This window comes from Sceloporus occidentalis, unplaced genomic scaffold (genome assembly GCF_023333645.1).
Source record: "Sceloporus occidentalis isolate IW3139 unplaced genomic scaffold, rSceOcc1.0.p SCAF_42, whole genome shotgun sequence".
NCBI lineage: Eukaryota > Metazoa > Chordata > Lepidosauria > Squamata > Phrynosomatidae > Sceloporus > Sceloporus occidentalis.
In genome coordinates this window covers 3,730,001-3,752,354 of record NW_028317022.1, presented here as the reverse complement: position 1 = coordinate 3,752,354, position 22,354 = coordinate 3,730,001, and the positions used below count along the sequence as shown (strand labels likewise).

Genomic DNA, 22,354 nt, shown 5'->3' with positions numbered 1-22,354 from the left:
ACCAATAACATTCTATTATAAACATAACCTTGGGGGAAACAAACATCTACATTGTTGTAGATTGTTGCACATTGGTATTTGTATTAATTCAATAAATATATTGTGGGTAGTAAAAACAGGTCAGCCCTTTTTTTATGTCCATATGATTTTTGTTTTTTAACTATGGTTACGAAAGTTACAGAAGATGCATTTATAACTGTAAGCCATTACGTTTTGTACCCTGTGGGACCGAGGCTGTTTTAATACTTTTGTGGTGCTTGTGTTCAGCTGTAATTTTCTCCTCACCCATTTAGTGTACCCACATAAGTTATATATTGGTTTTTTTCAGGACAAGATGGGCTTTCTTCAGATACCATTATTTTGATTGTATCATCTTATTTACTATAAAAAAAATAAAAAAACATGGTGAAAAATTGAAAAAAAACACTTTATGACTTTTATTTGAAAAATCTTTTACTCACCTAAAAAAGCAAGTAAAAAAACTAGCTAAATAGATTCTACTACTTGTCCTGAGTTTAGAAATACCCAATGTTTTTATGTTTTTTTTGCTGTTTTTTGTAAGTTATAGGGCAATAAGTACAAGCAGCGTTTTATGATTTCCAAATCTTTTTTTAACAAATCTGGTCAGTCTGCCTCCATCTCCTCTTTGGAACATCTTTGAAGCCGGTTAACTCAATTTAACCCATTCAAACCATATATTTTTGAAAACTAGACACCCCAGGGTATTCCAAATGCTGTTATTTTAACCCTTTCCATGCACCAATTATACAACTACACTTTGTCAAACTTTGTAATAGTAATTTTTTTTTATTTTTTTTCACACAAATTGTACTTTAGTTATAGATATACAGGTCCTGGTATATGCCACTGTCAAACAACACCTCAATGTGTGTTCAGGAACATCTCCTGAGTGCAGTGATACCTGACATGCATAGATTTGTCATGTTTGAGATTTAAAATGCCACATTTGGGAAGTGCGCTTTTTTTGTCCATTTTGGAAAGTCTGTACCTATGCCCTATCTTTGAGCTCAGCCACTCCAATTTACCCCATCAGCCATTTTTTTATATATTAGACACCCCTTGGGTATTTGAAGTGCTTTTATTTTAACTCTTTGTTGAGATTTTTGAGAAATTTTAGCACTTGCTCAAAATAATAAACTTTATTTTTTTATTTTATTTTTTTAATACTTTTTTTTTTTATATTTTTTTTACACATTTTGCTGGTACTGGATGGTTCATCTAGTGACATCACTGCATAATTATTTTTAAATGTTAGCACTTTTAATTTTTTCCATATTTTTTTTTTTTGAATATTTTACTAATCACATTGTGATTAGAAAGCTGGGCTCCATTGACTTGCATGGTTGAATGCAGTACCTGTATTCAACCTGCAAGTGGAGCCAGAGTTCTCTAGACCATCTAGCGAACTTTAAAAACTTGTTTGTTTCTTTTACAGGACGGCCGCCATCTTGCTGATGGCGAAGAACACCGGCAGCCGCGGCTGTGACCGCTCTCCGGAGCGGTCACAGCCCACCCAGAGTTAAGTGTCGAGGCATTCCAGCGACACCATTTAAGTTTATGAGGCGATCAACGACGATAAACGCTTTTAAAACGGGCGTCCGCCGCCATACAATGTATGGCGGCTGTTGACGCCTCGGGGAGGGGCCAGACATGGCCCCCGATGCCGATCTCGGCCTTGCTGAATGCCTCGACATCGAGGCATTACAGTAACGCCGTTTAAGCGAAGAAAGTGATCACTTTCTGAGCTTATTTTACTTTTTGACGGTTCAGGACCGTCAAAGGTCATTTAGTGACCTTCATGTCATGACGGTCCTGAACCGGCAAAGGTCGCGAAGGGGTTAAGGGTCTCCAACCTTTTCTGAAACATGAGCTACTTATGATAAATGGATAATTTCAAGAGACATACAACTATCCTGCAAATTAGAGGGATTTAGGATATTATTTAAAATAATTTTTATTGATTTATTATTTTATGCTATTTTTGAATTTCATTTATTCTGATTCTGATAGCCCCTTTCCCCCTTGTGTGTCAACCACTCTATTGCAGTAGTGACAAAGTCAAGCTACTCAGTGGTAGCCAGGACCGGCCCAAGACATAATGCCGCCTGGGGTGAAGTTTAAAATGTCGCCCCCCCTGCCGACATCAGGGGGGGCATTTTAAACTTTGCCGACACCATTATCTACCCTATCCCCCCCTCCCTTTCCCTTTGTACTTACCCTTAAACAGTCCTGCGGCGAGTCTCCCTGCTCTGACACGGTGCCGGCTTGTAATGCTGAGCGCCGGAAATTTTTCCGGCGTTCAGCATTACAAGCCAGCACCGAGTCCGAGCTAGAGGGCTCGCAGAGGAGAGAGAGAGAGGGGCGCCGAGCGGGTACTGGCATCTTGGTAAGCGAAAACCACTCGGCGCCCCTCTCTCCTCTGCAAGCCCTCTAGCTCGGTCTTGGTGCCGGCTTGTAACGCTGAACGCCGGAAGTGACGTAAATTTCCGGCGCTCAGCATTACAAGCCGGCACCGAGGGGCGCCGAGTGGGTACAGACAACTTGGTAAGCGAAAACCACTCGGCGCCCCTCTCTCTCCTCCCCTTAAAAAAAAACAAAAAATAATGCTTGGGGCGGCAAAGTGCCGCCTCTTCAAAAGTGCCGCCTGGGGCAATTGCCCCACTCTGCTCCATTGTAGGGCCGGCCCTGGTGGTAGCCTTCCCTTTTGCATTATTCAACAGAACAGAAAAACTGTTCTATACAATGTATTACATACTTCCCAAGTGTCCAATTTTAAGTGAGACAATCACAATTTTCTCAAGGCAATGGCGACCATGGGCTGGTTTGGGAGATCAGAAGACCTCACCCGACCTCACCACTGAAATGTACATTTGATCAAGGTCTGCTTTTGCAGCACAGACTCAATTGCAGCTCCTGGTATTGTATTGAATATTGAATACTGAAAATACCTAACTGCTGTAAATATCAATGTGTTTGGACATTTTATTATTTACATAGTCCATTTGCATATTTCCCTGTTGACCGCACCAATTAAAAAAAAAGAATCTGTTATATTAAGAAGGAGGAGGGCATATGTATTCTGTGATGTATCCTCTGTTCCACAGCTAAGCCAGGAAATAAGTCCAAATATTTAACTAATAATTTTTCAAAAATGCCATGCATGGCTATATTCTGTTATTTGGATGAAGATTTACCTCTCGTATTCGTCTCAAATGTCTCTATTGTAGTTCAGGAGTAATGCCGTTAATTTTCACCCTGGTTATAAATTCTTTTGGGGGACAGGCCCACTAAAACTAGCTGCTAGTTGCTATACAATGTCCATATAATTTAATACATTGAATGGAGGTTGCTTCAGTATAGTGACCATTAGCGTGAATGGACAGCAAAGGGTTAAGTTTAGAATTGTGTCCCTTAGCTTGGATTTGTGATGCTCTCCCTTGAGGTAGAAACCACGCCAGATTTAATACTGCAAAGAGGATATTGTCAGTCAGTCATATAGTCACGGACAAATTAATGCTTAGTTTTCATTGTTATTAAACTATTATTATTATCTACTACTGGATCTGATGCATTTATAAATAAATGTAGCAGTAGAAATTTAATTTGTTGTAATGTTGAGTACCCAAGCACTCTCTAAAAACAATTTTTGATCCCTTATAAATTTTGCCTTATTAATAATATTTTCAGGGAGTGAGTAATTGCCATGTGACAAAAAAGCAGGCACTGATAGGTTGTTGACATAGAAACCAAACATGAAAGACCTACTAAAATGTGCTTAAGAAGTTAAAGCACACAATTATTCTTTCGTTGAATAGAATAGCACCTTAAAAGCATGTTACATTGCAAAGTTATTTTTAATGGCCACATATATAGTGTTCACAACATAAAAATGTATTATGCACATTGTAGAAAAGAATGAATAGTGGATCAAGCTTGGTTTCTGATTTCAGCTTTCTCCTCAACTCTGCATTTACTCCATATGTATAAGGTTACAAGATCCCCTATTGAAATGTGGCATGCAATGAATTGAGATCACTTTATATGCATCCTTTTTGACAAATCTTGACCTCCTGTAGAAGCTGGAAACAGTTTCTTGATGAATAAGCAACTATATTTTTCAGTCTGTCAATAACGATAAAACTTGGAGACAGACTAACACGAATCGGTAAACTTCAAACAGTCTCTCTGGAGATGAAAAATAAAATGTTTGCAATGTGAAGGTGAATCTAGAATTTTAATGTCTCTTGTTTCAGTGTTTCACTGTCATAGATGGGGACCTGAACAAATTGAATCTGCGCTGAGAAAATTGATTGTATTAGATTTGGGTTCTAACTTTTTATGACTTTTGTATGGAGTTTAAAAACCTTGAAGCCAACGTGTATTTATTGCACTTCCATTGCTGAGAAATTTCAAGGGAGTCATATCTGGCAGTATAAATGTACAGGTTCTGGTTTCTCATAAACCAGGTTTGTCTCAGAAGACATCTTTTAGTGAGACAGCATTAGACAAGTGAGTAGGTTTAAGTCCATTGCTGTTGATTAAGGAACATCTGAAATCAGAAGACCTTGTGATCAGATGGAGTCCCATTGCTCTTGGCCTCAGCCAAACAATGATTTGTGAAAACCTTTCTTGCTTGTATTTGGTATAGCTCAGTTTTAAATTGTGCACTAATGGGTACCACCTAGATTGGCCATAGGCTGGATCACCTTTGGCTATTGCATACTTGTGATGTTATCTACAGAATAGAAAATATAACATAATCAGTACTCCACATAAGTATAACATATTACATATTAATACAAGAACATACAAGTAAATAAAGAAAATATAAAACATATAAAACATACCAAAGATAAAAATAAATCTTGTACAAATGGCGAGATTTTTTTTCCAGTACTCAGTAGAAGCTTGAATGCTTCTTAAACAAGCTACCCAGGAGGAAAGACCTATGCATTCATCCAGAAAGCACTGGCAGGCTCCAGCACACTAATTATGCAACCAGAGACTAGGACTGACATTAGAGGCTTCCTTTTATGACAGATACAGGTATCTGGTCGGCGTGCCCAGCTGATACTGCAGTAAATCATATGCTTACTCTTAGCTTTCAAGACCTATTTTGCAGACGGAAAATCTCCTAGAAACCTAAGTTAGGTTAAAAGTAGTACACGTCTCTTGGTGTGTTCAAAGACATAGGATAATTGTAACAAGCAAAGATAATATAATAATTGGATCCACATTACCTTAAAAAAAACCCATAATATCTAATCACATTTTTTTAAAATAATTTATATATAGTAATTTTCATATACATAACATGAATTCCCAAATCTTATTTAAGGTACTGTTAGCATATACCCTTCCCCTGGATTAAACACTTATATTATTAAATAAATATAGTTTTAGAGTTAGAAAAATATATATTTTAAAAGAGACCTGGAAGAAGCATTGGAAGCTTGAAATGATGTGTTGCCCAAGCAGTAGGGAGAAAAAATATGTGTGTGCTTTTTTCCATTCAAAACGGTTTCAAAAATAATGAAAAAAACAGATCTGCTTCATTTTCTTTAGCACTTTCATTGGACAGTTCTAATTTTCATTGAGATATACCTGACCTCGATCTCCGGGCCAGGCCCCCCACCCAAATTTACCTTAACCCAATAAGGACACATGAAACTTGGGTTGAAAAGGCCACAGCCAATTTTATTTAACCAATAAACCAAATTATTGCCACGCAACCTTAGGCCTGACACCTTGTTGTGTTAACAGGGCAAAGACTACCAAACTGAACACATAAATATAATGAATAACATCAATAAACATAAATAATAAACAAAAACCAGGCAAGCTAGGAACCACCACACAGGGACGGACATACCAAGATGCCAAAAACCTGAGGCTCCCAGCACCACCTACTGGGAACCTCCCAGAGCATTCATACCCCCCTAGATGCCTGGTAAGCTACCCACCCGGCTGTGACAGCAGAAATACCCCAACATCACACAATAAACAGGGAGGGAGGGCGGGACAAACATCACAGGGTAAGGTGACTACAAAATGTCCCTAAACTTCGTGTCACAACACCTTAAATAACCACCCCCTAAACCCCACCCCGACCTACCCAAACTGGTGCCAAAGCCTGGCCCTACTCGGGAACCCAGTCAGGGCCCACTCTGGCCATGCTGGCCCCCCGCTGGCCATACTTATTTTAGGGAGTGTGGTTAAAGTTGGGCTTTTTATGCATCTAAGGAGCTTTGGAGACGGATAATGTATTTTATTTATCCAGATTAATTTCTTAGCATCTTTTCTGGTATGTTTGGTATGGTATGCACATTACTGTTATTATTAGGGCTGGAGAAAACTGGCATACATGCCTAGAAAATATTCTCCTCCTAGAAAAGAGGGAATTCAGAGAAATTATCTTTTCTAAAGAGGGGCACTAGGCAGGTATTTTAAGGTAACACATCTTTACAAATCTTGGGTTTTGAGTCTGTAATTATTGTTTATTCCCCACACAATGCATATGATATTTATTTACTAAGACTATTCACTATGGCTAGAATGTTACCTCGGCAAACATAATGACGACTTAAACATCAATACAGTTTCAGTGGATTTAAATAACATATTTATTCAGAATTAACTATGTTGTGGTGTTATTATAAACACATTCCATTTGCAGTTTTTCCACATGCTATGCATTTCTCACTGTGATCTTTTCTTTCCTGAGCACACAGAGATATCAGTAGACATCTATTCCTTAAAATAAAACATTCTTTATAGGGCTGCAACTAACGATTATTTTCATAATCGATTAGTTGGCCGATTATTTTTTCGATTAATCGATTAATCGAATAAAAAATGAATGTAAATTTTTCATTTATTTAAAATAATTTAATAAACAAATGATGTTAAATACAAACAGCAGAATAAAAAAAAACTTTGATAAAATACATTTCTTGTCTTTATTTCCCGACCAGCCCCCCCAATTTATGCACATTTGAGCCCAGGCTTGCCACGCTGCCTCCCACACATACCACTCCACACTGCCTCCCACATATGCCACTCCACTCTGCCTCCCACATATACCATTCCACGCTGCCCCCCACATATGCCACTCCACTCTGCCTCCCACATATACCATTCCACGCTGCCTCCCACATATGCCACTCCACGCTGCCTCCCACATATGCCACTCCACACTGCCTCCCACATATACCACGCTGCCTCCCACATATACCATTCCACGCTGCCTCCCACATATACCACGCTGCCTCCCACATATACCATTCCACGCTGCCTCCCACATCTGCCACTCCACGCTGCCTCCCACATCTGCCACTCCACGCTGCCTCCCACATATGCCACTCCATGCTGCCTCCCACATATACCACTCTGCCTCCCACATATGCCACTGTGCCTGATACGCCTTATACCCCCTGATACACCACTCCATCCTCCCCAGACATACCACACTGCCTCCCAGACATGCCACGCTGCCCTCCCCACATATGCCACTCCAGTCTACCCCCAGATATGCCACTGTGGCCCCAGATATGCCTTATACACCCTGATACACCACTCCGTCCTCCCCAGACATGCCACACTGCCCTCCCCACATATGCCTTATATACCCTATATGCCTTATACCCCCAGATATGTCACTCCGTCCTCCCCTGATATGCCTTATACCCCCCATATATCTCATAGTCCCCTCATAGAGTCACAGACCCATTCACAGCACACTGACACCATACTTTTTTAAATAAGTTAATCTTCACTGCCCCCAGGATTTAGATTCCCCTTAGTTTGCCCCCCTTTATCTCTTACTGCACCTTAAGTTAACTTTATTAAATTAATCAAATTAACCCTCAGTCCTCATCATTAAATTAACCCTAAACACCCCATTAACCATAACTACCCCTAAATTAACTCTAAATACCCCATCAAAACAACTACCCTAAATTAACCCTAAACACCCCATTAACCATAACTGCCCCTAAATTAACCCTAAACATCCCATTAACCATAACTGCCCCTAAATTAACCCTAAACACCCCATTAACCACAGCATCCCCTAAATTAACCCTAAAGACCCTGTCAACCACAACAGCCCCTAAATTAACCCTAAACATACCATTAACCACAACTGCCTCAAATTAACCCCAAACACCCCATTAACCACAGCTGCTCCTAAATTAACCCTAAACACCCCATTAACCATAGCTGCCCCTAAACACCCCATTAACCATAACTGCCCCTAAATTAACCCTAAACACCCCATTAACCATAACTGCCCCTAAATTAACCCCCACCTCCCCTAACTTTCAGTAGCCCAAATATTAATTTTATACTCACAGTTAGATGAGTGTCACAGCCATGTGGTTCTGGCCTTCTGGGAGAAGGAAGGGGCGGGGCCAGTTGTCACAGTGATTACAGGGAGGGACTGGTAAGTAGGAGCTGCTGCTGTGAGTCACTGAAACGGTTTATATAATGAGGGGTATTTTTCAGAGCGTTTGCTCTGAAAAAACCCTCATTTTATAATCGATAATAATCGATTCAACTAATCGATAATGAAATTCGTTGGCAACGAATTTCATTATCGATTATTATCGATTTTATCGATTAGTTGTTGCAGCCCTAATTCTTTAAAGCTAAATCAGTTGAGATATCTACTCATTCATTTCCGGTTGAATTTCAGTTTTACAGATTCAATGGTTATAAAGAAATGTATGGTTTATGAAAAGGGCGGGAATTAATAACAGAAGAAGAAGCGAAGAGATTTGCAGTCACACTTGGAATTGATCAAAACCATTAAATGGGCTGTGTGATTTTAATATACAGGCAGATTGGAGATCTGGTTTGCTAACCACCAACAATAATTTTTTACTTGATAATAACTTAAAATATCACTGAGTAAAATTTTTCATAATTGAACATGAATGTGTCTCATGTTTTTAATTGAAAACCGATATTCTTTTACTGTCTATCCGCTTATTACATGCTTTTAATAAATGTACTGGTGGATGCCAACCCTGTTGAAAATGTATCATGTTTTAGTGCATGTGACTTGGATGTATAGGTGGCATGCCCATATAAGGAAATAAGCACCTACATAAGACCATCTATGGGGCCCAAGCAGAGGAAGCTAAGGAGAAACCTGTTTAACGGAATATTATTATGAATTTTTTTTTAGGAAGCACAGTCCCTCTTTTGAACCGTCCTTCCTAAACTGTGAACTGAATTCGGTCCTGGCTTTATATTCAATTTCATAAAAGGAAGAGCGCAAATGTCATTATGCCACATAACTTGTTTAGAAGCCCAACCAGCATATAAATACACAACTTGGCCAAGAAGAACATCTCACAAAAAAGGGATTATATTCAGTGTATCTGGGTATTTCTATTTACTTCTATCATTGTGTTTAGTATGTTTAGCAATTTAAAGTAAATCTGTTTTGATGAAACATACATTCTCTTCTGTTCACAAAGCCCTTGTCTAGAGCTATTGAGTGAGTTTACATGTTAAATACAATAGGAAAATAAATGAAAATATGCAAAAGTATAAAACAAAAGAAATATTTCATTGAGGTTATTATCTCTCTCTATTTATTCGCCTCGGTATCTTTTTATTCATCTGATAAAAAATGTTATTTTTGAAACTTGTTCTGAAACAACATGAGCAGATGCAGTTGACGTCTCCATAGGCTCTTTCACTCAAGGGTCTTTTAAGCACATGCAAATACATCTGTGACTAGATTGACAGAGAACAGGCAAGTTTAAGAGTCTGGCGTAAATTTGATAAGTTTCCCTCTGGAGTGTCTGTTTTGATTAATTACACAGGAAATACCCCATAAGCTCTTCCGACCCATTTCACCCATTGCAGCAGACCAGAAAAGAAATCAGAATACAGGAGAACCAACAACCCTCTAATGCAAACGTTTGAGTTACTCCAACATGAGGACTTACTATAGGCAGCAGCCTTGGCCTATGATGGCATATTCAGGGGACAAGAGCTCTCCTTATTATGCGATCAGGCTCTGGTACTGCACCGCTGCTCAATGAGGTGGTTATAAAGGGAGATCTTTGATCATTCAGCAGGCCCATTCACACTATGTTGGACTGTGCCAAATAAGCACACCCTCCATACCATAATTTACTCTATGAATTCAATGTCCTTAAGAGGCCATTAAAATATTTAATACTTTTTATTTTCTAAAAGCACTTTGTTTCCTGCAGCATCCCATGGTGTTGTTTATTACACTAAATAAAAATGTAATCAGTTCATTTTGATGCTTTGGTGCTTTTGAGAAATGTTTTCTATTACTTTGCAAAACTGAAAATCACATGTTAATGTAGCATAGCTTTTATATGTTTAACAAGTCTTCGGTAGAGAAAAAAACACTTTTTTTGTTTAAACATATCTACCCAGTTTCGCCCCGTTCTAAAACATTAGCTTTATAAAAATTTTAAGACAGAAAAAGCAATTGTCTGTTTGCTTCCTTTGCACAAATCACAAAACGAGAGAAATGAAGTTATCATGTTTGAAGTGTCCCCATATTTTTCAGAATCATGCCTTGGGCAAGGATTTCCCAAATGAAATATTTTTACCATCATTTTATCCTTGATATGACCACATGTAGTTCATGCCAATGAAAGCTTGAAGCAAGTTATGAAAACAAATGATATTTCATTTGACACACACAGGGAATGTTAACTGTTTCCTTATGTAACACTGTATATATGTATGTATATATAAATATATATATATATATATATAGTGGATCTATGCTTGTTTATAGGTATATTTACAGTATTTTTGTTTTTTATTCTTTAAAGGAAACTATGGTGAAAGTGGAATGGAGGCGTTTAAGGAACTTGCAACACAAGAAGGTCTATGTATTGCCCACACAGACAAAATCTACAGTAATGCAGGAGAGAAGAGCTTTGATCGACTTCTGAGGAAGCTCCGGGAGAGACTTCCTAAAGCCAGAGTTGTTATCTGTTTCTGTGAGGGTATGACAGTGAGAGGAATCCTAATGGCCATGAGACGCTTAGGGGTGTCTGGAGAATTTCTCCTCATTGGAAGGTAGGTTCATCTGATTTGAGAAATATATAATATATGCACATACCGGTATATACTAAAGGTTACAGTAGCATATACTCTAGCAGGAGTTATGCAGAAAACTGCTGTATAGAGTAATGCACAATGAAAAGTCCAATCTGCATGTCCATTCTATTGCCCCCTTTGAGACTTTACACCAGAGCTGTTTTCCTTTTTCTTCAAAATCCTTCTTGTCCTTCATAGTATATATATTTATATTTCTAGGCAGGTCCTCAGTTAAAGGGAGACCTGGTAACTGTAATATTATGGTAGCATTTTTGGTTGTGAAGCATTCAGGTTTTTAAATGGTAGTTTTACAAAAAAAAAGTTATTTGTAAAGTAAAATTTGGATTAAAATTTTAGAAAGCCCTAAAGTGAATGTCATTGAAATCTGCTTACTAATTGGGGTGTCCTGAGAAGTCTGAAATGTATGGTACATGTGAATATAATTGCAGATGTTTATTTGCTCTACAAACCAATATGTATTTAAAGATGGTGGTTGTGAAAAACCACCATTTTGCAGGGCCGGCCGAAGACTTAACGCCGCCTGGGGCGAAGTTTAAAATGCCGCTTTGATGGGTGACTTTGAGGACCTTGGGCTTTTTGCTTTCAGAGAATATATAGTTGTATTGGGTTAAATTGATATTTGTGACCTTTATTGTGTCTCAAATGAGACATGGGCCCATTTGAAAACTGAAATGCGCATGTTCCAGTTTTGTCTCCACAATGTCTGAGAAACATTACTTCCATGCATGTGGGGTATTGCTGTACTCGGGGGGTATTAAAATGAAATATGGGACCTCTCCTGTGTTTCAAAACTGATCTGTCAAAATTCAATGTTTGATAACTGTAATGCGCATGTTCCAATTTGGAACCCGCAGTGCTGAAGACACATGTCCTACCCATGCATATGGGGTATTCCTGTACTCGGGGGATGTTTCTGAATACAAATCAAATGTTGTTTCAGTAATTTCATGTACCCAGGGAAAAAATGTACTCAAATACTATGTTTAGATAGAATAGGTTTGGTAAAAATGCTTAAATAGTTAAAGTGTTAATGCCCCTAGTAAAATACTTTGGGATGTCAACTTTCAAAAAACATACTTTTGTTAAGCAGTTTTTCTTTTTCTGGCTGCAACTCCCAGCATACCACATTTTTTTAAAATCTTATTTAGAAACAGCGATGCACGTCATTCATATTTAACCCTGTAAGTCCCAAAATAACTAAAAATACCAGGCATATGATGTGTTTTCAAAAACAGGACAAATACCTAAATAAATTTTTTTTCATTTGCACTGGATATATATATAGTTTTTATAGGTGAAACTGTGCAAATTTTGCCTTTTTTCCTATCCCCCCCATATTTGTAGATATTTTTCATACTAAATGATGGTTTATATATATATATATATATATATATATATATATATATATAGGTATTATTTCAAAAGAAAGCCCTACTTGTGCTGAAAAAACAATATATAATGTGTGTGGTTCCACTAAATGAGTTAGTGGGCAATCAGAGTTTAATAAAGTCATAGCAAAAACACAAAAACTGCTATGGTTCTTTAGTGCAAACACGGTAAATAAAAATCCCAGTCCTGAAGGGGTTAAATGCCCTGAAATGTATTTTATGGTGCGAATGTTATGTGCTGCAGATTATTTTGATTATCAAAGGAATGAGTCATTTTGCACAGCAGTACATTATTGTTATATTAATCAATAATTCATAAAATATATATTTTTTTCCCCATAAAACACTGTTAAACTGTAGTGCAAAAATATGTAAGTTACTTTAAATATGTTACCCATGGAACATTTAGGAACTTTGATACAAATATGTTGAGGGTAAACATTATATACAAGAGTTTAATGTTTACAAAGGAAAAAAGCTTCCAGAGTCACAGAAATTGATCTTCATATAAAGGTGTTGATATGTTGCATTTTCTGCAAAGCTTCCTATGTAATCACAGCGTATTGATTCAATTTAGCTTTTTTCCTTTGTAAATGACTGTCGTGCAAAAAATGTTTGATCTTAGCCGGCTCAGCATAGCCTTGATAAATGTCATTAAACGGTGATGAGGGCCTTTAAAATATGATGCCATCATATCCCGAAGCTTTAATTCTTAAAGTTGGCAGCGCCTTTTATTGTATTTGGGATTACGACTGCTGAGGATGGCATCTGAGAGTACTACCCTAGGTCAGGCTTAGGGCAGCCCCAAAGGTAACTATACCACTGATAAGCAGCTTGTGCCAATAAAGGTAACATCCTTCTAATGGTTTCTACTTCCATTACCCCACAAAAGACTTTAAAAAAGAACACCATAACAAAAGTTCCCAGAGGCTTCCAAACCGGAAATCCTATACCAGGGAAGTTTTCTGGTTTGACCCACAATCTATTGGTCTATTGTTAATGCCATCCTGTGAATGACGGCAACGTCATTTACAGGATGGCACTTGTGGTTGCTCCTCGGAGCAATCACAAGGCTATCGGGGTAGGGGGGTAGTGTTGCTGACATGCCTTGATATCGAGGCATGTCAGCAACACAGTTTATGTTTTAGCCGGGCGCGGCGGCGGCCATTTTTCTTCCGGGGAGGGCTTTCCTCCCCGGATCCACGGTCAGCCTCACTTGTGAGGCTTCCATGGATGCTGCAAAGCCGCCGATCGCGGCGAAAATGCCGCAATCTTGGCGAAAATGCCGCAATCTTGGCGATGCAGCTATTTAACGGCAGCCCGTACATGTACGGGCATTGTCGTTATCTCGTTGCACGGCAACCCCGTACATGTACGTGGATTGTCGTTAAGGGGTTAATTATAAGAAGGAACTCTCACCAAAATGTATTATTAAAAGTATCACATTAAAATCTGTTTTCAGATTTTCAGAACGTATTGTATTTTCTCTATTAAAGCAGTTATAGTTTTTAAATACTAAATTTTTATATTATATATGTGTTCAATCCCTGTTATGTTAGCCCAATCTGCCAGACAAACCTGCTGATTCTTTATCATACTGCCTTGTGGTAAAAAAATAGAATTGCTCATTAGCTGAAGCTTAACATCTCCAAGACCGAGCTTCTGGATATAAGCCATCTCGATCAACCCCAACATCTCTTCCATTGTTGGTAACTCTACAATCCACCCAACGGACAAAGTTTGCTGCCTTGGTGTCCTTCCTTTCCTTATACAAGAAACAACCGAAATATGAATCCACGTCCTTGTGATATCCCATCTGGATTATTGCAGCTCTCCTCTCCTGAACACTGCCAGACTAATTTTTCTGTTCCACTGTTTTTCATCTACTGTCCCACTGTCCCAGTCACTCCATTGGCTCCCTATACACTCCAGACTTAAATTCAAACTCCTGGTTATAACCCATAGATGCCTCAGCAAGTCTGCACCACCCTATATATATGTAACCTTAAATCCAAATACACTCCCAAAAGCCCATTGTTCCTCCAATGACTTATGTCTCTTTTCATTATCACTCCTTCCCACTTCTGGATTTAGGATTTCACATATGCTGGAATTCCTTACCCTGTTCAGTCAGACTTTCTCTTACTCTAATATCCCATCTATTCAAAGACTCTCTAAAAACCCACCTATTCTGCAAAGCATACAACCTTTGCTCCTAATGCCCTCAACCAGCATGTCAGATAAACAACCTGCCATGTCCACTTAAACACAGTTCTCATTATGGAACTTGCTACAAAAATATATTCTCATCAAAGCCAACCTCTCCTACCCTCTTCCTTCCCCCTCAACCACCAAATAAATTATTTCACAAGAGCAGGGCTCTCTTTTCCTTTTGTTCCAGTATGTTTACATTGTCTTATTTATTTTCACTGCACAATGAAATCTGCTGGCGCTATACAAATAAATGTATAGAATATATAAATAGAATTGTTAATCCACCATTTGGACACTTTGATGAAAACCTATAGAATTCAGAAAGAATGAAGCAAGACTTAATTATCAATACTGTAACAGTTATTGTTACAGTGTGATGCTGCTTGGGTGGAGCAATATATGTTTGGGTAAAAAGCCATTCTTATGAAAAAATCTGTGAATGTAGTGTAGTAAGTCTATGTACTACAACCTTGCCAAGCAACATAAGTAACATGTGCCACAGTGCAACCTTTGCCCTAAACAACTTGTGGCAGCTACCTTTGCCCCAAGCAACATATCAGTGCCATCCTAACCCACAAACAGCCTGTCTGTGCCATCTTTGCCCCAGCTTGTCAGTGCCCCCAAACAGCAGGTATGTGCCATAATTGCCCTCAATCTCCACAAATGTATTTCACTATTTCCCTGCCCCCCCCCCCCCCAGCCAACAGATGTCTCAAATCATCAAAACATGCAACTCTGGAGCTGGAGCTTCTCTTGAAAGAAAGTGATTTCTTTATTTTTTGTAGATTTTATTAATGCATATTAAAATACATACAAAGTACTATAATATGCATTCTTTGTTGTGTATTCTGCTAGGTTTAAGGTTTAGAGTGCAATACTCATGTTGCATCATCCTCCAACCTTGCATTAGTATTCAGAGGCTTATTGTAGTATGACTTCATTTGTAATGTTAAGTCCTCTCCTTTATATAGCTTAGAATTTAAATGAGGTTGAAGTCTTTTTTTTATTATCACTGTCAGTCTCTAAAATTAAGAGTATCCAATTGGTAATACATTTTCAAGGTGCCCTGTATATTTGGAAAGCTATATTGCCTATTTGACAAAGGAAGAGAAGTATACAGATATAAAATGTATTGCTGGTATAAAACAATGATTTACTTGCATTTATGATGGCGAACATGGATTCATTTTAATTAGGTAGTATTACATTGTTTATCCTTTTCCCATATAATACACTTCACATTTATTTTAACCAAACAAAAAACAAACCAACAATAATGTTACAGAGTTTACAGAGTAATAGATGCAAAATAAATGTATTATATACCCACCTTATATACCGGTATATACCATATGAGCAGCCCTACATTAGTAACCCCTTAATAACTTAGCTGTGCCCTATTGTTATGTTGGTGATATTTGTTAATTGGTTAAGGCAGAATAAGAAAGGAGAGAACTTGAAACAGGGAATTGATCAGATAATGCTGGCTATGCCACGCTGAGATGCAGAGCTCAACTTACAAAACAATTACAATAACTGCCAAACAAATGGCATAACCCATAGGCAGTTATTTCAGTGGGGAAACATACAACACTTTTCTGTTTATTTTTTTTTTGTATGCAGCCCTTTTATACCCTTTAGAAATACTGTATTGTCCCTATTACAAGCCATACTTTTCCCCTCTAAATCTTTACGTTAGTGGTCAATATTCAGGGTTTAGATATTTTCAGTGTCCCCCTACCTTATTAGCAGACCATACCCCTGTCTCCTTTCACGCTGCTTCATTTCTTATCTTGTATCTTCTTTCTTCTGTATTCTGTCTTCCGCTTGTTATAGCGTGTTCAGTCTTCACTCCTGGCGCACTTCCAAAAAACGGCTTAGTTTCTGGGCACACCTGGGCAAATCTGTCTGTAGTAATCGAGATTCTTCTGCAAAGACCTGAGTCACGGGGACAGTCTCTCCCCTGGAATGGGTGTACCTGGAAGCTCTAGGAGGGAGACATTGAGATAGGTTGAGAGAGAGAGTGTGAGAGAGTATTATTAAGTGAGATTAAGTGAAACTTTAGGGGTGCTGCCTATAATCAGGCTCGGCCTATATTCTGGATAATAGGGTATATATAAAATGACCTCAGGTTTTTTCAAGTTGGGGATTCAGCAATTCTTTTTTTTTCATTTATTTATTTCTTTTTTTTTTTTTTTTTTACATACTGCTACAATAACAAATTAAAAAAGGAACACAGAATCAATAAAAAAAACACACAAAAATAATAAACGCTAAACTTCTAATTTAGCTATCCAATTTTCTCAGATTTTAGCATAGGAAGGATATATGAGCTTATGTTTGGCAATACCACATTCCATTTTTTATTGAAAAAGAAGCTGGTGTTTCAATTGTGGCCAAATAAATCCTAAATCACATTTCCATTGTCTAGATTCAGCAATTATTTTAATGCATTTTCTAATTCTGTATTTATTTATAAAAGCATTAAATCAACAGTCCAGTGCAAAAGCATTTTTAAGAGAGGAACTTGTGGAGGGCCCACCAAATAGTTATAAAAATTACACCCAAGGATACTGTTTCAGAAATACTGTGCCTGGCATAAAATGAAACAATACCTTCTATGTGGCATACCAATTCCTCTATGGTAGAGCCCTGCGCAGGACTGCTTTTTAAGCCCGCTCCCGCCCACTCCCACTGATTTTTTGACCAATCCCGCCCGCTCCCGCAATATGCAGATCTCCCGCGCAGTCCCGCAATGCTGCCCTCGAGTTGCTCCCTCACAGCATCTCTTCTCTTGCTCCAACCAGGAACAAGGCGGAGTCACAGGAAGTGACGTCGCATCACGTGACTCAGTTTTGTTCCTGGACGGAGCAAGAGAGGAGACGCTGTAAGGGAGCAGCGAGAAGGCAGCCTTGCGGGACTGCACGGGATTTCCGGTACCCGCAGGTACCGTGCCTGACCGCCCGCTCCCGCCCACAACACCAGCAAGACCGCCCACAACTTTCTTACAATGCAGTCCTCTGCTTTATGGCATTCCAAATACATCCACTGCTCTTTCTTACCTTCTCTTTCTCTCTTCCAGGAGCTCATAATGTTTAATGAGTATGTGTATCACAGTGAGCCCTAAAATGTACAAAGCCATGTACACAAACAGCAAAAATCTGCCTATAGATTAAATTGTGTGAATAAAACACATTATTCTTGTTCTAAATATTATTGACTAAAGAGTCGAGTTGAACAAAGATTATCTAGACCGACTGGAATCTGAAGGATTTCATGCCCTCATATGCTAACACTTGAAAGCTACTAGTATATTCTTATATTCTTTTGTATCTGGACATAGTGTTGTAAAAAAAATCTTTTTCAAGGACTTTGTCGCATTATTTATTATAATGGAATACTGGAAATAAATTAACGATTCATGGAGGCTACCAGTGTTGTCCCAAACATATTGTCTGGTGTGAGTGTGCATATATTATACAAGATGGAGAGGTAAGGGGCATATAGGTGGGCTCTATGCCTTCCCTAAGAGAATGTATGCCATTTGTAAAGATGGTTCCTGTTGGATTTACCCAAGAAAGCTAGGTGAAATTTGTTTAAAAAAATTATGCTAATTATTTTTGCAACTTTTGCATAATCCATAAATGATTTGCTTTTTTAGCTGGCATCAACTCCACTGGACTGCAGTCAAGTGGATGCCAATATCTTAATGTTAGTGCAAGTACGAGTTGGTAATGAATATGTGAGCCCAACACGTGCAAGTTTGTTGCTGCATACTTGCATATTCTGCCAATTTGCATGAACTCTCATTTTAGTGAATAGACCAAGTTGGGGTAGGGGCAAATTGGTAGGAATGGAAATGAGGAGGACCTATTCTGAATAAAAATATGAATTTATATGCTCAACGCATACTATACAACAGTACATTAGATAATGAATGAATTATTGAATGCATAATATTTGAACTGCCGTTTCCTGAGACAAAATCAGGAACAAAAATGAATATGTTAAATTACAAAGTCTCTAACCACAGGTTTCTCAGTACCATTTTATTTTCATTTTATACAAATAATTGAATCCCCTCACAACTGTGTTTATAATGGTTTTTTCAAAAATAGAAATTGACCCTAAAATATTGGGCTATATTTCGTTATATCCAAATGATTATTAAGTGCCAAGTAAAAAGACTACCAATATAGAGCAGCACAACACATTACGTGCAGTGTTTAAAGATCTTCTACCCCACCCTTGTACCCTCATTTTTAAGCTGCTGTTTTCTTTTCACTTGCCAGATATGCCAAAATAAAGATGATTTTGTTAACAGCGTTATTTATCTGCAGCTATTGTTTGGGAGTACATTGGATGGAGTTCAACTACCAGGAAATGTGCCCATTGCCTCAGTCTTTTGGCAGCACCCACTGGCCCAAGTTCTAATTTGATTTGAGTCTGTCTTGGGCAGAATAAGTTTTCAGGCTGTCAGTTATTATTTTATAATAATGTTGCTGCTTATGGTGACCCAATTAATAATATTATTATTGTTAACTAAGTTTTAGTTTTAACCCCTTCAATCCCGGAGAAATTTTGCCATTTTTGCGCTATGTCGGTTCAGCGATGATTCTCTTTTACTGTGAATAGTGTACCCATATAAACTATATATTGTTTTTTCAAGGAGAGATAGAGCTTTCTTTTGATACCATAGTTGGATGATTAGCTGAAAATTTAGAATTAGAAATTTAGTAAAAAGTAGCAAGAATTAGAAAAAAAAATCTGTGTTTTTTTCATTTTCCCTCTGAATCCTCACAAAATTAGGTAAAAAGACAGAAAATTCCATCCAGATTTATCCATTTAGGTGTCCTGTAGATGTCGATGTGCCCAAAGTGCCCGTTCCCGGCCGCCTAAGTTGATCGCGGCCGGCCGGCAGTTTTGCTCTAAGTCCCCGTTTTTGGCAGGTCAAGTTGCTTGAGAAACCCTGGAAGTCAATGAGGTCGGATTTGCCGGCCGCATCCGACCCTCGCTCCATCGAAGTCGGCATGCCTGGCCGGATTTTCCCGGTGGTGACGTGGAACTCCGTCCCGGTTCGCCAGGGACGTCAGGCACCCTCCGCCGGATATATAGGGAAGCTGCTGCTGCTTGTTCCAGAGAGCCGGCTCCCAACGACCTCGCGAAGCCCAGCCCGGGTGCCGGCCATGTCCCGGCCCCGGCCCCGGGAACCCCACCGTCCTGTAGACCTCCGAGGGTCCCGCCCGGGGCTCCACGGACCTCGGGAGGACCAGCCCGGGTGCCGCACCGGCGGTCCAACCCGCCCATGTCCCGGGCCGTGTCCCGGGAACACCACCTTGGGGCAGACCCCCGAGGGTCCCGCCAGGGGCTCCACGGACCTCGGGAGGACCAGCCCGGGTGCCGCACCGGCGGTCCAACCCGCCCAAGCCCCGGGCCGTGTCCCGAGAACACTACCTTGGGGCAGACCCCCGAGGGTCCCGCCAGGGGCTCCCCGGACCTCGGGGTGCCCAGCCCGGGTGCAGCACCGGCGGTCCAACCCGCCCAAGTCCCGGGCCGGGTCCCGGGAAGAGCACCTAAGGCAGAGCCCCGAGGGTCCCGCCAGGGGCTCCCCGGACCTCGGGGTGCTCAGCACGGGTGCAGCACCGGCGGTCCAACCCGCCCAAGTCCCGGGCCGGGTCCCGGGAACACCACCAGGGGGCAGACCCCCGAGGGTCCCGCCAGGGGCTCCCCGGACCTCGGGAGGACCAGCCCGGGTGCCGCACCGGCGGTCCAACCCGCCCAAGTCCCGGGCCGGGTCCCGGGAAGAGCACCAGGGGGCAGACCCCCGAGGGTCCCGCCCGGGGCTCCACGGACCTCGGGAGGACCAGCCCGGGTGCCGCACCGGCGGTCCAACCCGCCCATGTCCCGGGCCGTGTCCCGGGAACACCACCATGGGGCAGACCCCCGAGGGTCCCGCCAGGGGCTCCACGGACCTCGGGAGGACCAGCCCGGGTGCCGCACCGGCGGTCCAACCCGCCCAAGTCCCGGGCCGGGTCCCGGGAACACCACCATGGGGCAGACCCCCGAGGGTCCCGCCAGGGGCTCCCCGGACCTCGGGAGGACCAGCCCGGGTGCCGCACCGGCGGTCCAACCCGCCCAAGTCCCGGGCCGGGTCCCGGGAAGAGCACCAGGGGGCAGACCCCCGAGGGTCCCGCCAGGGGCTCCCCGGACCTCGGGAGGACCAGCCCGGGTGCCGCACCGGCGGTCCAACCCGCCCAAGTCCCGGGCCGGGTCCCGGGAACACCACCATGGGGCAGACCCCCGAGGGTCCCGCCAGGGGCTCCCCGGACCTCGGGGTGCCCAGCCCGGGTGCCGCACCGGCGGTCCAACCCGCCCAAGTCCCGGGCCGGGTCCCGGGAAGAGCACCATGGGGCAGACCCCCGAGGGTCCCGCCAGGGGCTCCCCGGACCTCGGGAGGACCAGCCCGGGTGCCGCACCGGCGGTCCAACCCGCCCAAGTCCCGGGCCGGGTCCCGGGAAGAGCACCAGGGGGCAGACCCCCGAGGGTCCCGCCAGGGGCTCCCCGGACCTCGGGGTGCCCAGCCCGGGTGCAGCAACGGCGGTCCAACCCGCCCAAGTCCCGGGCCGGGTCCCGGGAACACCACCATGGGGCAGACCCCCGAGGGTCCCGCCAGGGGCTCCCCGGACCTCGGGGTGCCCAGCCCGGGTGCCGCACCGGCGGTCCAACCCGCCCAAGTCCCGGGCCGGGTCCCGGGAAGAGCACCATGGGGCAGACCCCCGAGGGTCCCGCCAGGGGCTCCCCGGACCTCGGGAGGACCAGCCCGGGTGCCGCACCGGCGGTCCAACCCGCCCAAGTCCCGGGCCGGGTCCCGGGAAGAGCACCAGGGGGCAGACCCCCGAGGGTCCCGCCAGGGGCTCCCCGGACCTCGGGGTGCCCAGCCCGGGTGCAGCAACGGCGGTCCAACCCGCCCAAGTCCCGGGCCGGGTCCCGGGAACACCACCATGGGGCAGACCCCCGAGGGTCCCGCCAGGGGCTCCCCGGACCTCGGGGTGCCCAGCCCGGGTGCCGCACCGGCGGTCCAACCCGCCCAAGTCCCGGGCCGGGTCCCGGGAAGAGCACCATGGGGCAGACCCCCGAGGGTCCCGCCAGGGGCTCCCCGGACCTCGGGAGGACCAGCCCGGGTGCCGCACCGGCGGTCCAACCCGCCCAAGTCCCGGGCCGGGTCCCGGGAAGAGCACCAGGGGGCAGACCCCCGAGGGTCCCGCCAGGGGCTCCCCGGACCTCGGGGTGCCCAGCCCGGGTGCAGCAACGGCGGTCCAACCCGCCCAAGTCCCGGGCCGGGTCCCGGGAACACCACCATGGGGCAGACCCCCGAGGGTCCCGCCAGGGGCTCCCCGGACCTCGGGGTGCCCAGCCCGGGTGCCGCACCGGCAGTCCAACCCGCCCAAGTCCCGGGCCGGGTCCCGGGAACACCACCATGGGGCAGACCCCCGAGGGTCCCGCCAGGGGCTCCCCGGACCTCGGGAGGACCAGCCCGGGTGCCGCACCGGCGGTCCAACCCGCCCAAGTCCCGGGCCGGGTCCCGGGAAGAGCACCAGGGGGCAGAC

General features: G+C 42.8%; 1 protein-coding gene across 1 annotated transcript in view; it reads left to right on the top strand.

Annotated features, from left to right (window-relative positions):
* The window catches only part of LOC149289880 (metabotropic glutamate receptor 1-like), a 143,127-nt gene that overhangs the window by 20,833 nt on the left and 99,940 nt on the right, over positions 1 to 22,354 (top strand). The window contains exon 2 of the mRNA XM_089490142.1: positions 10,854 to 11,103. Within this exon, the coding sequence (XP_089346268.1) occupies positions 10,854 to 11,103 (250 nt within the window). The remainder of the gene's footprint in view (positions 1 to 10,853; positions 11,104 to 22,354) is intronic.